Source organism: Lepus europaeus, chromosome 10, assembly GCF_033115175.1.
Source record: "Lepus europaeus isolate LE1 chromosome 10, mLepTim1.pri, whole genome shotgun sequence".
NCBI classification, from domain to species: Eukaryota; Metazoa; Chordata; class Mammalia; order Lagomorpha; family Leporidae; genus Lepus; species Lepus europaeus.
The window spans coordinates 19,282,236-19,299,461 of NC_084836.1; the positions used below are offsets into that span (position 1 = coordinate 19,282,236).

General features: G+C 43.1%; 1 protein-coding gene across 12 annotated transcripts in view; it reads right to left on the reverse strand.

Moving 5' to 3' along the window:
- Positions 1-600: 600 nt before the first annotated feature.
- The window catches only part of SPIC (Spi-C transcription factor), a 75,434-nt gene continuing 58,808 nt past the window's right edge, over positions 601-17,226 (reverse strand). For 6 of the 12 annotated variants that reach the window (XM_062203047.1, XM_062203044.1, XM_062203042.1 and 3 more), the window contains 5 exons: positions 16,762-16,787; positions 13,668-13,764; positions 11,164-11,276; positions 8,936-9,044; positions 601-3,030 (listed from right to left, as the gene is read on the reverse strand). In XM_062203047.1, the coding sequence (XP_062059031.1) occupies positions 2,603-3,030; positions 8,936-9,044; positions 11,164-11,276; positions 13,668-13,764; positions 16,762-16,764 (750 nt within the window). In that variant the 5' untranslated portion in view covers positions 16,765-16,787 and the 3' untranslated portion in view covers positions 601-2,602. The remainder of the gene's footprint in view (positions 3,031-8,935; positions 9,045-11,163; positions 11,277-13,667; positions 13,765-16,761; positions 16,788-17,226) is intronic. The other 6 variants (XM_062203050.1, XM_062203049.1, XM_062203051.1 and 3 more) reach the window with 3 other exon arrangements.

Genomic DNA, 17,226 nt, shown 5'->3' on the forward strand with positions numbered 1-17,226 from the left:
CAATAAACATTAAGGTGCAGATCGCTTCAAGATTCATTTTCAATTATCTTTGTACACAGAAGGTCAATTTAGTATATACTAAGTAAATATTTCAACAGTTTGAACCCACACAGAAACACAAAATATAAAGTTTGAGTACTAGTACTGTTTGAGTACTAGTTATACCATTAATTCACATAGTACAACACATTAAGGACAGAGATCCTACATGGGGAGTAAGTGCACAGTGACTTCCATTGTTGATTTAACAATTGACACTCTTATTTATGACGTCAGTAATCACCTGAGGCTCTTGTTATGAGTTACCAAGGCTATGGAAGCCTCCCGAGTTCTCCAACTCCAATCTTATTTAGACAGGGCCATAGTCAAAGTGGAAGTTCTCTCCTCCCTTCAGAGAAAGGTATCTCCTTCTTTGATGGCCCATTCTTTCTGCTGGGATCTCACTCAAAGAGATCTTTTCATTTAGGTCATTTTTTTTTTAACTTTTACTTAGTAGATATAAATTTCCAAAGTACAGTTTATGGATTACAATGGCTTTTCCCCCCCATAACTTCCCTCCCACCCATACCCCTCCCATCTCCCGCTCCCTCTCCCATTCCATTCACATCAAGATTCATTTTTTATACAGAAGATCAATTTAGTATATATTAAGTAAAGATTTCATCAGTTTGCTCCCACACAGAACACAAAGTGCCAAATACTGCTTGAGCACTAGTCATATCATTAATTCACATTGAACTACACATTAAGGACGGAGATCCTACATGGGGAGTAAGTGCACAGTGACTCCTGTTGTTGACTTAACAAATTGACACTCTTGTTTAAGGCGTCAGCAATCTCCCCAGGCTCTAGTCATGAGTTGGCAAGGCCATGGAAGCCTCCTGAGTTCGCCGACTCTGATCATATTTGGACAAGGCCATAGTCAAAGTGGAAGTTCTCCCTTAAGAGAAAGGTACCTCCTTCTTTGATGGCCCGTTCTTTCCACTGGCATCTCACTCGCAGAGATCTTTCATTTAGGTTTTGTTTTGGTTTGGTTTGGTTTGGTTTTTTTGCCAGAGTGTCTTGTCTTTCCATGCCTGAAATACTCTCATGGGCTTTTTAGCCAGATCTGAATGCTTAAGGGCTGATTCTGAGGGCAGAGTGCTATTTAGGACATCTGTCATTCTATGAGTCTGCTGTGTATCCTACTTCCCATGTTGGGTCATTCTCTCATTTTTAATTTTATCAGTTAGTATTAGCAGACACTAGTCTTGATTATGTGATCCCTTTGACACTTAATCCTACCATTATGATCAATTGTGAACAGAAATTGATCACTTGGACTAGTGAGATGGCATTGGTACATGCCACCTTGATGGGATTGTGTTGGAATCCCCTGGCACGTTTCTAACTCTACCACTAGGAGTAAGTCTGATTGAGCATGTGCCAAACTGTTCATCTCCTCCCTCTCTTATTCCCACTCTTACATTTAACGGGGATCACTTTTCAGTTAAATTTAAATAACTAAGAATAATTGTGTGTTAATTAAAGAGTTCAATGAATAGTATTAAGTAGAACAAAAAAAAATACCAAAAGGAATAAAGTAGTGAGTTTTTCCTCAACAGTCAGGACAAGGGCCAATTAAGTCATTGTTTCTCATAGTGTCCATTTCACTTCTTCAACAGGTTTTCTTTTAGGTGCTCAGTTAGCTGTCACCGATCGGGGAGAACATATGATTTTTGTCCCTTTGGGACTGGCCTATTTCATCCAGCATGATGTTTTCCAGATTCTTCCATTTTGCTGCAATGACCGGCCTTCTTTTTTTTTTTACTGCTGTATAGTATTCCATTGAGTACACACCCCATAATTTCTTTATCCAGTCTTCTGTTGATAGGCATTTAGGTTGACTCCATGCCCTAGCTATTGTAATTGAGCTGCAACAAACATTCAGGTGCAACCTGAATATAGCCCTGCCATATAACCCAGCCATCCTACTCCTTGGAATTTACCCAATTAAATTGGCAAATGCAAGCCGGCGCTGTGGCTCAACAGGCTAATCCTCCGCCTTGCGGCGCTAGCACACCGGGTTCTAGTCCCGGTAGGGGCACCGATCCTGTCCCGGTTGCCCCTCTTCCAATCCAGCTCTCTGCTGTGGCCAGGGAGTGCAGTGGAGGATGGCCCAAGTGCTTGGGCCCTGCACCCCATGGGAGACCAGGAGAAGCACCTGGTTCCTGCCATCGGATCAGCGCGGTGCGCTGGCAGCAGTGCGCCTACCGCGGCGGCCATTGGAGGGTGAACCAACGGCAAAAAGGAAGACCTTTCTCTCTATCTCTCTCTCTCTCACTGTCCACTCTGCCTGTCAAAAAAAAAAAAATTGGCAAATGCAGGAGCTGTCTAGACTACTTTTAATGCCTAACTCAGTGTAAATGCTATGTAAATTGTTACATTGTGTTGTTTAGGGAATAATGACAAGAAGTTTAGAAGAGATGCAATTTGTTTTCAAATGTTTGTTATTCCTGACTGGCTGTGGATATGGAAAGCTGACTGTATTTGCTTTGCAAGAAAAATCCTGAAGCTTGTAGAAATTTCAAAACCAGGATACCAAGAAATGGGAGGGTGTTACTTAGCAATCTGGGAGACTTAACTCATAGTAATTGGCATATGTATAGTTGTGATTTGCATTCCAGGCATTTAAACTGAGATATTCCTGATCAGGTTGAAGGTACTGTGAGTAGCAAATCTCTTTCCCCAAGATATAAGATGGAGAGAGTCTTTGGAGAATTGCCTCGCTGAATTGGTAAGTTAGTTTTCTCCGGATTTTGGTGATTTCCCCAGTTCTCCCATAATTCCTCAGTGCTCTGGCCATTTTCTGGTAAGTCATGGTCTTCCGGTTACCTTTTCTTTTTCCCCAGAGTTCAGCCAGTTTTTCTTTGTTTTTTGATACAAATTGAAAGATGCCTTTGTTTTTATCGACCCACTGAATACAGGATGCCATCTCAGGATTACACAGGGATTCGTAAAGGTATTCAAACAGTCGGAGCTTCTTCTTGCCTAGAGTGGAGGGAAACAATGTGAAATCCACTGTGGCTGAATACAGAGGATCTGTTCAGGAAGGCTTGTTGAGTAATCACAGAATTCAAAGCTACACTGGGACTGGTTTTCCTCCTACTCAGCCTCTTAGGAATGCACTTATGGCAGTTTTCATGGGATTTGAAGGTCAAGGATCTATTTGGCTTAGTTTCACTGGCCCTTTCTTTGTTATGGAAGTTGTCAAAAATTTTGCACTGTCCCTCACTGGAGATGGGGACCCTAGAGCATTTTTAATGGGGCGTTCCATTGTGAGCTCTTTCCTCATGGACAAATCTTGACCATAAGTTTTACGCCAGGTGTTAAGGTTTCTACAGGACAACAAAATTGGGCAAAATGGACTGCAAAGTGGTTTCAATAAAAAGTGTCAAAAGTCGGCCGGCGCCGCGGCTCACTAGGCTAATCCTCCGCCTTGCGGCGTCGGCACACCGGGTTCTAGTCCCGGTCGGGGCACCGATCCTGTCCCGGTTGCCCCTCTTCCAGGCCAGCTCTCTGCTGTGGCCAGGGAGTGCAGTGCAGGATGGCCCAAGTGCTTGGGCCCTGCACCCCATGGGAGACCAGGAGAAGCACCTGGCTCCTGCCATCGGAACAGCGCGGGCCGCAGCGCGCTACCGCGGCGGCCATTGGAGGGTGAACCAACGGCAAAAAGGAAGACCTTTCTCTCTGTCTCTCTCTCTCACTGTCCACTCTGCCTGTCAAAAAAAAAAAAAAAAAATTAAAAAAAAAAGTGTCAAAAGTCATTTCCAGAAAAAAGGCCATTGAAGAAGCTTTATTGGAATGAGTTAAAGAAATGAGGTAAGAGATGTGTGTGCACTTTGTAAAATGCAAAGCAGTATGCAAACAGAAAGTAATATTTGGGGAACTAATAAAAATGACTTGGAAAAAAATGCTAACCCTGGGTCATGACTTGAAAAATAAAAAGTACAAAAAAACTGGAGCAGAAATGACAAAAATATTTTCACGCCATTATTTCTGAGCAATGAGAAAGGGCATTGAAATTTTATTTTTCTTGCTGTGAAATAAGATGGTAGTACAAGAGTTGCTAATCTTTTTAGGAATAGAGCCATTTGGATTTCAAAATAACTAGACAGGAAGCTTCAATTATATTTTTCGCTTGTTCAGTTGAAAGGATTTCTCTGGCCCAACAGAGCTACTTAGGAGAATGAAGGTCATAGCCCATTTTGTGGCTTCTGAATTAGCCTGGAATACTGTGCGCATCAGTCCTGTCAGTAGCTGAGACATCCACAGCCAAATTCCATTTCCCCTTGAGGAAATAGAATAGTGGGTTCCCAAACTGCTTCCAGCAGCCTCTGGGGGTAAATAATCTTGCATCAGTCATCATTCACCCAGAAACCTCAAGTGTTTTTTTTATGAAGATTATTTTTTGCATTATATTATCTTGAGTTTATGAATTGAGAAATGAAAGGGACTTACCAAAAAACACATCACGAATTAAAGTCACAACATTAAACGAAACCTTTCAGCCTTTCATCTAACAGCTAAGCAAATTTTAATAGTTTGTCTCCGAAAATGTGTTTTCAATTCAAAACAGTGCTTCAATTTTTATTTTTTAAAAGTAAAAGTAAAATATGCTCATGGTAAAAAAAATTCAAACAGAAGCCCAAAGCAAAAGTAAATCATGGATATTTCTTTATAAAAAGTGTTCTTATTTTTTTGCATATACCAATGCTTAATTTTTTAAAAACTACAAATGGGATCATACTCTTTAACACTTTTCAGTGAATAACCTATCTTAAATAAATTATAGACCATTACAGAGATAAGCCATAGCTAGAATAAATACCAAACTGGTGACAATGATTACTTATTCTTTATATATTTGTCAACTGTTTTAAGCTTAAAAAGTCAGTGAGATGAACCGGTGCCATGGCTCAATAGGCTAATCCTCCGCCTTGTGGCGCCGGCACACCGGGTTCTAGTCCCGGTCAGGGCGCCAGATTCTGTCCCAGTTGCCCCTCTTCCAGGCCAGCTCTCTGCTATGGCCTGGGAAGGCAATGGAAGATGGCCCAAGTGCTTGGGCCCTGCACCCGCATGGGAGACCAGGAGAAGCACCTGGCTCCTGGCTTTGGATCAGCGTGGTGCGCCGGCCGCAGTGGCCATTGCAGGGTGAACCAATGGTAAAGGAAGACCTTTCTCTCTGTCTGTCTCTCACTGTCCACTCTGCCTGTCAAAAAAAAAAAAAAGTTAAAAAAAAAGTTTTTTTTTTAAAGATTTATTTTAATTACTTGAAAGGCAGAGTTACAGAGGCAGAGAGAGAGAGAGGTTTTCCATCCATTGTTCTCCTTCCCAACTGCTGGAATGGCCAGAGCTGAGCCGATTTGAAGCCAAGAGCCAGGAGCTTCTTCTGGGTCTCCCACATGGGTGCAGAGGCCCAAGGACTTGGGCCATCTTCCACTGCTTTCCCAGGTACGTCAGCAGGGAGCTGGATCAGGAGAGGAGCAGCCGGGACTTGAACTGGCGTCCATATGGAATGCCGGCACTGCAGGCCAGGGCTTTAACTCACTGAGCCACAGTGCCAGCCCCGAACCTGTTGTTTTTGAATTTTAGAATTTAAAATGATCAAAGAGCAGACATTGACCTGTATCCCATATTTGAGTGCCAGGTGAATCTACTTCCGAGCCAACTCTTGCTAATGTGCCTGGGAGGCAGGAGGTGCTGACCCAAGGAATTGGGTTCCTGCCACATATGTCAGAGACCCTGGTTCCTGGCTTCAGGCTGGCCTGACTGGCTTTTGCAAACATCTAGGGAGTGAACCAGCTGATAGAAGATATGTTTCTCTGTCACTCGCCTTTTAAATAAGTAAATTAACAAACAAGTCTCTCTTTATAGGATTAAAACAAAAAATAAATAAGCTTCAAAATTCTGTCTATATCAACACATGAGGAACGCCTTCATACCTTTTAATCACTGTATATATTCCAATTTATGGCTATACTACAAGGACACTGTAAAAAGCTCATGGCAAGTGTATGTTATGAAAAAACTATGCAGGGAACTCAAACAATTTTGCACCAAAATAAACTCATATTTTAATTCCATTCTTTCTCAAAGTTTTTGAAGTATCATTTTTTTTCCCCAAGAATAGATGCCAAAAATATTGTCATTTTATTATCTTTCAAATGTATCCCTCTTCTATATGGAAGACTAAGATCTCAAAATAGAAGATGTTGGATAATGGTCCCCGAAGGCTCCACCACATGGAACATCATTGCAAAGACTCAGACATTGGGGCTGGCATTGTGGGGTAGCGAGTAAAGCTTCCACATGCCACGCCAGCATCTCACATGGGCACTTGTTTGAGTCCCAGCTGCTCCACTTCCAAACAAGCTGCCTGCTAATGACCTGGGAAAAGGAGCAGCCGATGGCCCAGGTACTTGGGTCCCTGCCACTCACATGAGAGACCTGAATGAAACTCCTGGATCCTGGCTTTAACTTGGCCCTGCCCTGGCCATTGTGGCCATTTGGAGAGTGAACCAGTTGATGGAAGATCTCTATCCTTCTCTCTCTCTAACTCTTTCAAATAAATAACTAAAACCTAAAAAAAAAAAAGAGAGAGAGCCATAGACATCATAACCTGGAGTCTGTTCATTTGATTTTATACATTCATTGCTGAGAAGGAATATTTAGAATTTTATGATTCTAGGATACATTAAAATAGAGTATTTAAAAGAATATTCATTGCAAATAATTTTTAATAATGATGATTACGTATCATTTTCAAAATTGTACTGTTGGGGCTGGTGCTGTGGCATAGTGGGTAAAGTTGCCACCTGCAGTGCCAGAATCCCATATGGATGCTGGTTTGAGTCCCAGCTACTCCACTTCCCATCTAGCTCTATGCTATGGCCTGGGAAAGCAGTAGAAGATGGCCCAAGTGTTTGGGCCCCTGCACCTGTGTGGGAGACCTGGAAGGAGCTCCTGGCTCCTGGCTTCGGATTGGTGCAGCTCAGGCTGTTGCAGCCAACTAGGGAGTAAACCAGTAGATAGAAGATATCTCTCTTTCTCTGTCTCTGCCTATCTATAATTCTGTCTTTCAAATAAATAAATAAATATTTTTTTTTTGACAGCCAGAGTGGACAGTGAGAGAGAGAGAGAGACAGAGAGAAAGGTCTTCCTTTACCATTGGTTCACCCTCCAATGGCTGCTGCATCCGGCGCGCTGCATCTGGCACGCTGAGGCCGGCACACTGCGCTGATCCAAAGCCAGGAGCTTAAAAAAACTGTGCTGTTAAATTGGGATACATTGGGGTTGGCATTGTGGTGCAGCAGGTAACGCCTCTACCTTCAATGCCAGCATCTCATATGGGCTGCTTCACTTCCAATCCAGCTTCCTGCTAATGCACCTGGGAAACCATGGAAAATTTCTCAGGTCTTTGAGCCCCTGCATCCACCTGGGAGATCTGGATGGAGTTCCAGGCTCCTGTCTTTGGCCTGACCCAGCCTCCGCTTTTGTGACCTTTTGGGGAGTCAACCACCAAATGGCAGATTCTCTCTCTCTCTCTCTATTTTTCTTTCTCTCTCTCTCTCTTTTTTTTTTTTTTTTTTTTGACAGGCAGAGTGGATAGTGAGAGAGAGAGAGAGACAGAGAGAAAGGTCTTCCTTTTTGCCGTTGGTTCACCCTCTAATGGCTGCTGCAGCCGGCGCATTGCGCTGATCCGAAGCTTGGAGCCAGGTGCTTCTCCTGGTCTCCCATGCGGGTGCAGGGCCCAAGCACTTGGGCCATCCTCCAATGCACTCCCGGGCCATAGCAGAGAGCTGGCCTGGAAGAGGGGCAACCGGGATAGAATCCGGCGCCCCAACCGGGACTATAACCTGGTGTGCTGGCGCCACAAGGTGGAGGATTAGCCTGTTGAGCCACGGCGCCGGCTCGTTCTCTCTAATTTTGCCTTTCAAATAAATAAATCTTCTTAAAAATTAGGATACATCTTATACCTCTCAGTCCTTTATATACTCAAAATAGTAGATAAGTTCCCAGTTTTTTACTATCACATACAACATGGCAATGAACATCCTAATACATAAACACACACATAAACACACACACACACACACCTATGGTATTTTGAGAAATTACCCACAGTGCTAGGCTACGAACACAATGTACTACACAAGTTTCTCATTTAATTTTTGCAGCAATCTTACAATGTTGATCCGATTACTATATTTTTTTAATAAGGAAATGGTGGCACAGGGGGTTAAGTGTGGTACAGGCTCACACAATTAATCCACACATTAGTCAACTATGAGTTGTATGGTTCCAAAAGAGTCAATAGATTTGAATGTGTAAATTTTCATAGGAAATGCCAAATTGCCTTACCAATCTTCACACTCACCTAGCCTCCCTCCAATAGTGCATGGGAGGCCCGCAAGTTAGCCATCAGAGCTTACCTTCCTGCTTTAACAACTCTGCCAGTAAGCAAGACCATTATCTTAAACATATTAAATCATGATTTTAAATTTATGAAATATCAAATTACTACAATGTGACTTTTTTTTGCAGAAAACTCTTATTAAAAAGGGATTTCTATTCCAAGGGCTTCACCATTGAAAAATGATTGCTAATATAACTTACAGAAAAAGGTTGTCCTTCTACAATAAAAATATATAAGCATTATTCTTGCATATGGAATTTTTTGAGCTAAGTAATACTTTGTGGCTTCACAACTTCTCTGTGAATCAATAAACAGTTTTACCCAAGATAAATTACTTAGAGTGGTTCAATCAATCATAGTCAAATGATTCTCAATGTTGATAAAGCAATTTGCAAGAAGTTCCAAAATCAGATATCAAATCCCCTCGAAGTTGCTATGGAAGATCTTGTACCTATAAGGAGTGATAGATCCACATACCTTTTCCTCCTTTTTGTGGGAAAACAGTAGGTTGCACCAATTGGTTTTCAGTTGCATTCTGCAGAGATTGGTGGACATTTCCTTCAAGATAGAGGTCTGAAACATTGTTCTGTAGAAAGGAGGCAGCAGTGTGTTAAGAGGGGTTTTTCCAGCTGGCAACCACAATCAAAAGCTATGGGTGTCAGTGATCACCTGAGGGAGTAGGAAGTGGGATGATTTGGGGGTGGGATGACGGGTATGGGGGGGGGGGAAGAATCACTATAATCCAAAAGTTGTACTTATAAAATTTATATTTATTAAATGAAAGCTTTCTATAAAAAAATAAAAGCTACAGACAAAAAGAAGGCTAAGCATCCCACAAGTTCTAAAGGTACTAACTACATGCAAGAGAGCTGCCCAGCAAGGCAAGGGTCCCCAAACACAAGAAGCTGTGTGGGGTGTGCCAAAGGGTCAGGGCTGAAGTGGAAGTAGGGATGCCATACTTAGCAAGTAAAAATAGTGGGCACCCTGCAGTTTACCTGAAAACTTTAAGTGGAGGTAGAAGAGGTTAAGCTGGAACTCCCTCTTCAAAGTGGAAATGTCCTCAGAGAACAACTTATAGGGATTGAAAAATGACATTTGATGTAGCATGGGAATGGCCATTTGATTAAGATACCAGGTAAGACTCCATTTCAGTGTGCCTGGGTTTCATGCCTGGATCTGACTCTGTTTTTAAAGATTTTATCTATCTATCTATCTATCTATCTATCTATCTATCTATCTATTTACTTACTTACTTATTTACTTACTTATTTGAGAGGTAGTGTTACAGACAGAGAGAGGTAGAGACAGAAAGAAAGGTTTTGCATCTGCTGGTTCATTTCCCACATGGCTGCTATGGCCAGAGCTCGGCTGATCTGAAGCCAGGAGCCAGGAGATTCCTCCAGGTCCCCCACACGAGTGCAGCGGCCCAAGCACTTGGGCCATCTTCTACTGCTTTCTCAGGCCATAAGCAGAGAGCTGGATCGGAGGAGAAGCATCCAGGACACAAACCACCACCTATATGGGGTGCCAGTGCCACAGGCAGAGGCTTAGCCTAGTAAACTACAGCACTGGCCCCCTAGCTCTGACTCTTGACTCTAGCTCCTGCTAATGTGCTCCTTGGGAGGTAAGCAGTAATGGTTCAAGTGCTTGGTTCCACCCCCAACCTCCTGGAGAACTGGATTGAGTTCCAGTCTCCTGGCTTTCACCCCCTAGCCCAGCCTGGGCATGTTGCAAACATTTGAGTCTCTCTCTCAAGTAAAAAATAATTTTTTAAACAGATTTTTTATTTATTTATTTGACGGGTAGAGTTACAGACAGTGAGAGAGAGAGACAGAGAGAAAGGTCTTCCGTCTGTTGTTCACTCTCCAAATGGCTGCTATGGCCAGTGCGCTGTGGCCAGAGTGTGCCGATCCAAAGCCAGGAGCCAGGTGCTTCCTTCTGGTCTCCCATGCGGGTGCAGGGCCCAAGCACTTGGGCCATCCTCCACTGCCTTCCTGGGCCACAGCAGAGAGGTAGACTGGAAGAGGAGCAACTAAGATTAGAACCCGGTGCCCACATGGGATACCGGCGCTGCAGGCAGAGGGTTAGCTAAGTAAGCCATGGTGCCAGGCCCATAAAAAATAAATTTAAAAAAATAAAAATAATGAATTTAGGCAATACCACATTAAGACTGTGAAATAAAATGAAAAAAAAAAAAGGGGGGGGGAAGAAAATGAATGCATAAAGAAAATCATGTAAAAGAACACACAAATGGAGAGACAATGAGGACATTTCCCTTTGCGGGGGGCTGCTAAGACACAGATGAATTAAATAGCTTGTGCTGTAGGCAGTGAGTGCAGGGAAGTTTGGCCCTTTGCCCTGAGGCTTTTAGAGAAAACACATTTTTTTTTTTTCCTGCAGTTTTCCAGATGGATTAAGCAGGAACGGTGATGTGAGAATCCTAAAATGCCCCCTCTCTACAGAAGTCACTCAAACCACTGGAGGCCAAGTAAAGAACAATGATGAAGGCAGTTACCTCCGTGACAGCATTGCTGATGGTCACCTGCAATGACTCTCAGGGTCAGACTGCAGTGATTCCCCCGTAAGCATTTTCATGGTCAATTGTCTTTACACTGGGTTTTAGCCAGCATACGGCACACAGAAAGTTGGCATGAACAGGAAATTCTTGTCTTACTTGGGTTTGGTCCCCTGGTGATTATACTCACTTTTATGGTTCTCCAACTAGGAACAGATTCCTCTGTAGGCACCACTTCGTAGCAGCTGGAGTTTCCTCTGACGTAAGGACAATGACTGATGAAAGCCAGGTAATTTTTGTAATCTAATTGAAAAACAGAAAGAAACTGAAAACTTCAAAGTTTATATTTGTGTATATAAATATGAGGGGTTTCCCAAACGTTCATGAAAAATATGTTATGAAAAAACTATGCATAGATTTCTCCTTTTTAATTAATTCATTTTTTAAGGAATACAAATTTCATAAATACAACTTTAGGAATATAGTTTTTCTTCCCACCATACCCACCCTCCTACCCACACTCCAACCCCTCCTCCTCCCTCTCCCCTTCCCAGTCCCACTCTCCATTAAGATTCATTTTCAATGAACTTTGTACAGAAGACCAACTCTATGCTAAGTAAAGATTTCAACAATTTTATGCATAGATTTCAAAATCCTTTTGCATCAAAATAATTATATTTTAATCCCATTTTCCATGAATGTTTGGAAGTATATGCTTATATATGTGGCTACTCCCTCCTATATTTTCTTGTCATTTTGTATTTTTATGGTGTTGCTCCCATTATGATGGCATTACAGATACTTAAGTATCCATTTCCCCTTACTAGAGTACATATTCCTTGCAGGAGGAGGCCCCATGATTTCTTTGATCCTAGAACTTTCTGCAATACTCAAAAGGCATATCATCACATCTGTAACACCTGTGGGATAACAGAGGAGGAAGGGTAAAAATACTTATTCTTCCAAGGAGCATAACCATATATTTTAGGTGAGTAGAATATTTATAAAATAAATTAGAAAAATTGAAAGCCTTTTTTTAAAATTTTTTATTTTATTTATTTATTTATTGACAGGCAGAGTGGATAGTGAGAGAGAGAGACAGAGAGAAAGGTCTTCCTTTTTGCCATTGGTTCACCCTCCAATGGCCGCTGCGGCCGGCGCATCACGCTGATCTGAAGCCAGGAGCCAGGTGCTTTTTCCTGGTCTCCCATGCGGGTGCAGGGCCCAAGGACTTGGGCCATCCTCCACTGCCTTCCCGGGCCATAGCAGAGAGCTGGCCTGGAAGAGGGGCAACTGGGATAGAATCCGGCGCCCCGACCGGGACTAGAACCCAGTGTGCCGGCGCCGCAAGGCGGAGGATTAGCCCGTTAAGCCACGGCGCCGGCTGAAAGCCTTTTTTTAATAGATAATTATGAGGCCAGCGCCACGGCTCACTAGGCTGATCCTCTGCCTGCAGCGCTGGCACCCCAGGTTCTAGTCCCGGTTGGGGCACCAGATTCTGTCCCGGTTGCTCCTCTTCCAGGCCAGCCCTCTGCTGTGGCCCAGGAAGGCAGTGGAGGATGGCCCAAGTGCTTGGGCCCTGCACCCGCGTGGGAGACCGGGAGAAGCACCTGGCTCCTGGCTTTGGATTGGCACATGCTGGCCACAGTACACTGGCCGTAGCAGCCATTTGGGGGGTGAACCAACGGAAGGAAGACCTTTCTCTCTGTCTCTCTCTCTCTGTGTCTAACTCTGCCTGTCAAAAAAAAAAAAAAAGATAATTATGTCTCTATAGTCTCATGTAGAATGTCATCCTCAGGGCCTGCATTATAGCATAGCAGGTAAAGCCGCTGCCTCAATGCCAGCATCCCATATGGGCACCAGTTCGAGTCCCGGCTGCTCCGTTTCCGATTCAGCTCTCTGCTATAGCCTTAGAAAGCAGTAGAAGATGGCCCAAGTCCTTGGGACCCTGTACCCACATGGGAGACCCAGAAGAAGCTCCTGGCTCCTGGCTTCGGATCGGCACAGCTCCAACTGTAGCAGCCAATTGGGGAGTGAACCAGCAGATGAAGACTCTCTCTCTTTCTCTCTCTCTCTGCCTCAGCCTCTCTGTAACTCTGCCTTCCCAATAAATAAATAAATCTTTTAAAAAAAAGAATATCATAGAATATCATTCTCGGCCGGCGTCGTGGCTTAACAGGCTAATCCTCCGCCTTGCGGCGCCGGCACACCGGGTTCTAGTCCCGGTCGGGGTGCCGGATTCTGTCCCAGTTGCCCCTCTTCCAGGCCAGCTCTCTGCTGTGGCCCGGGAAGGCAGTGGAGGATGGCCCAAGTCCTTGGGCCCTGCACCCACATGGGAGACCAGGAGAAGCACCTGGTTCCTGGCTTCGCATCAGCGCGATGCGCCGGCCGCAGCGGCCATTGGAGGGTGAACCAACGGCAAAAAGGAAGACCTTTCTCTCTGTCTCTCTCTCTCTCACTATCCACTCTGCCTGTCAAAAAAAAAAAAAAAAAAAGAATATCATTCTCTATATTTTCTGCACTTTTTATATAAGAGATCTTACCTTTTTTTAGGATGCATTTTGCCTTTATTAGAGTTAACTCTGAATGTTTAGGTAAAATGATCTTCTCTATTCTGGTCATGTTGACATGTGTCTGCCACCAACAAGGCACAGGATGTATCAGCAGAGACAGTGAACGATAGCTCATCTTTACCTGGGGAGTACTCGAAATCTCCTAGTGAATGCTGCCTGAGTACCTCAAAAGCATCTTCAAATGCTTGGCCCAGCCTGTCTTGTTCCACACAAGTCTGCTGAAACAATGGCAGAATTCTGCAGTTATGAAATTACCAATTAAACCTATTTCCCTGATACAAAATGGCATTTAATCAAGAGGAATGTTTCTCAGCCTTGGGACTACTGACATTTTTGCTGGCTAAGTCTTTGTGGTGGGGGCCATCCTTTACTGTATAGGAAGTTCAGCAGCATTCCTGGCGTTGATCCAGTAGGTGCCAGGAGCACCTCCGTTTCTGTGACAACCAGAAATGTCTCAAGGGCAGATGCGCTTAAGATGCCACTTGTGGGAGCAGTCATTGTGGTGCATCTGATTAAGCCTCCACTTGGAATGCCAGCATCCCATATCAGAATGCCAACTGCTGTGCAGGCTACTCTGCTTCCTATCTAGATTCCTGCTGGTGCACTTGTGAGGCAGATGAGGGCCCAAGTCCTTGGGTCCCTGCCATGGATGTGTAAAACATGGATGGAGTTCCATGCTTCAAGTTTCAGGCTGGCCCAGCCCTGGCTGTTGCAGCAATTAGGGAAATGAACTAGCAGATGGAAGATCTCTCTCTCTCTGCCTCTCTCATTCTCTCTGTCCCTCTTCTTTTCAAATGAAAAAATTTTTAAACATTCATTTATTTTTATTTGGAAGACAGAGTTACAGAGTTAGAGAGAAAGAGATCCTCCATCTGCCAGTTCATCCCCCAAATGGCCACAATGGCTGGGGCTGGGCCAGGCAGAAGCCAGGAATCTGAAGTCTCATCTGAGCCCCTCATGTGGGTGCAGGGGCCCAAGGATCCAGGTCACCCTCCACTACTGTCCCAGGTGCGTCAGCAGGGAGTCAGATTGGAATCGGACCCAAACCAGTGCCCACATGGATGCTGGCACAGCGGCCCAACCTGCCATGCTACAATGCCAGGACCCTAAATAAATTTTTTTAAAAAAGAAAAAATGAAGAACTGTCATGTGGCATGGCAAGTGAAACTGCTGCTTGAGATGCCTGTTGGGGCACTGGTGCAAGTCTGATCCAGCTCCCTGCTAATGCAACTGGGAAGGCAATGGAAGATGGCCCAAGTGCTTGGGATCCTGCCACCATGTGGGGGACCAGGATGGAGTTCCTGGCTCCTGGCTTCAGTGTGACTCAGCCCCAGCCTTTGCACCATTTCGGGAGTGAACTAATGGGAGTTAAGATCTCCCTTTCTCTCCCCATCTCTGTCATTCTGCCTTTTATTTCTTTTTAAATTTATTTTTCATTGTAATCAAGAGGACAGATTTCACATATTTCATGTATACAATTTTAAGCCCATAATGGTACTTTCTACCCTTCCTTTTTCCTTCCCTCCTTCCTCCTCCTTTTCTTTTCTTTTCCTTTTAATTTTTGCGACAACATATTTCCAATTTACTTTGTTGTGACAGACCTAATCCTTTACTAAATAAAGAATACAACAAGTAGAAAGTAGAAAGACCACTGTTCCTCAGGAGAAGAGACAAGGGCTATAAACAACAATCAAATCTCAAATTGTCATTTTTACCCATATACATTACATTTTTTGTACTCTAAATTAGCTACCACAAGTCAAATAAACCATATGACATTTTCTTTTTCGATATGGCTTATTTCACCAAGAATAATGGTCTCTAGCTACATCTGTTTCAGCAAAACACAGAGAGCAAGAGAGACAGAGTTCTTCCATTTGTTGATTCATTTTCCAAATGGCCACAATAGTGGGGACTGGGCCATGCCTAAGCCAGGAACCTGGAACTCCATCTGGGTCTCCCAAACTGATGACACTTGAATTATCTTTTGCTGCTTTCTCATGCACATTAGCAGGGAGCTGGGTCAGCATGTGGTAGCCAGGGGCCAGCACTGTGGTGCTAGCGTCCCTTATGGGCTCTGGTTGAGTCCCGGCTGTTCCATTTTTGATCCACCTCACTGTTAATGTGCCTGGGAAAACAGTAGAAAATGGCCCAAGTGCTTGGACCCCTGCACCCATGTGGGAGACCCAGTGGAGCTCCTGGCTCCTGGCTTCATCTTGGCCCAGCCCTATTTTAGCCATTTGGAGAGTGAACCAGTGGACAGAAGCTACCTCTCTTTCTGTTTCCGTCTCTCTCCCTCCCTTCCTCCCTCTCTCTCTCTCTCTCTCTGACTCTGCCTTTCAAATAAATAGGATAAATCTTTAAAAGAAGAAGAAGAAGAAGAAGAAGAAGAAGAAGAAGAAGAAGAAGCAGGATATGATATGGGATGCCAAAGTGGCAATTGGCAACTTAATCTGCTGTGCTACAATGCTGGCCCCTCCTCTGCCTTTCAAATAAATAAATAAATAAATAAATATTTACAAAGGACTCGATATGGGGTGCCAAAGTGGCAATTGACAACTTAATCTGCTGTGCTACAATGCTGGCCCCTCCTCTGCCTTTCAAATAAATAAATAAATAAATATTTACAAAGGACTCGATATGGGATGCTAATGTGGCAATTGGCAACTTAATCTGTTGTGCTACAATGCTGGCCCCTCCTCTGCCTTTCAAATAAATAAATAAATAATAAACATTTACAAAGGAAAAAAGGTGCCACTGGGATGCCTGTCCCATATCAGAGTGTCTGGCTTCAAGTCCCTGCTTTACTGTGATTGAGCTTCCTGCTAACGTACAGACTTGGAGGCAGCAGGCAATGGTTCACCCATATTGGGAGACCTGGCTTCAGTTCTGGACTCGAGGCTTTGACTGGACCATTGTGGACATCTGGGGAGTAAACCAGTGGAAGGAAAACCTCCTCCTTGTCTCTGTCACTCTTTTAAGTAGAGATATCTCTCTCTATCTCAGTGTCTCCCTCCCCCCCCATAACTCTAACTTTTAATGAATAAGTAAATCTTTAAAAAATAATAAAATGAAATGCTCTTAATTTCATAAGTATGTCTCTAAGAGGTAAAATTCAATGGCTTTGCAAACCATTTAATAACCTTATTAATTTGATTTAAATGCTTTTATACTTAAAAGGGAGGAAGAATAAAGATTGTAAAATATCAACTTACCATGCTTCATTAATAAACTGACAATCCTGAAAAAATTTAATGTTAAAAAAACAAAATTAAATACAGTCTAATTCACTTCTGAATTTAAAAATCTTGCTCAAACATTTTTTAAAATATCTGAAGTAAATAAAGAGTGCCATCTGAATTCTTTGAAAAGTATGAAGTTTTCTTTCTACCGAATTTCTTAGAGATTTTGTTTTCTGTCACTAAAAAACATTGAAGATGCTAAAAATGTTATATAAAGTTAGTTACCTACATTTCTAAACTCATAAGAAAATATAGAGATAACTAAGGTGTATATACAAGTGTTTCAAAATTCTTTAAGTATTTGAGTATTTAAAAAAATCTCAAAATCAATGTTTTTTACCTTAGATGCAGCAGGATTTTTTTTTTTTTTAATTTAACCTTTTTGCTTTCTGTGAATCTGGTACAACCCTTGCTTTCTTTCCCATGAAAAATGACTTT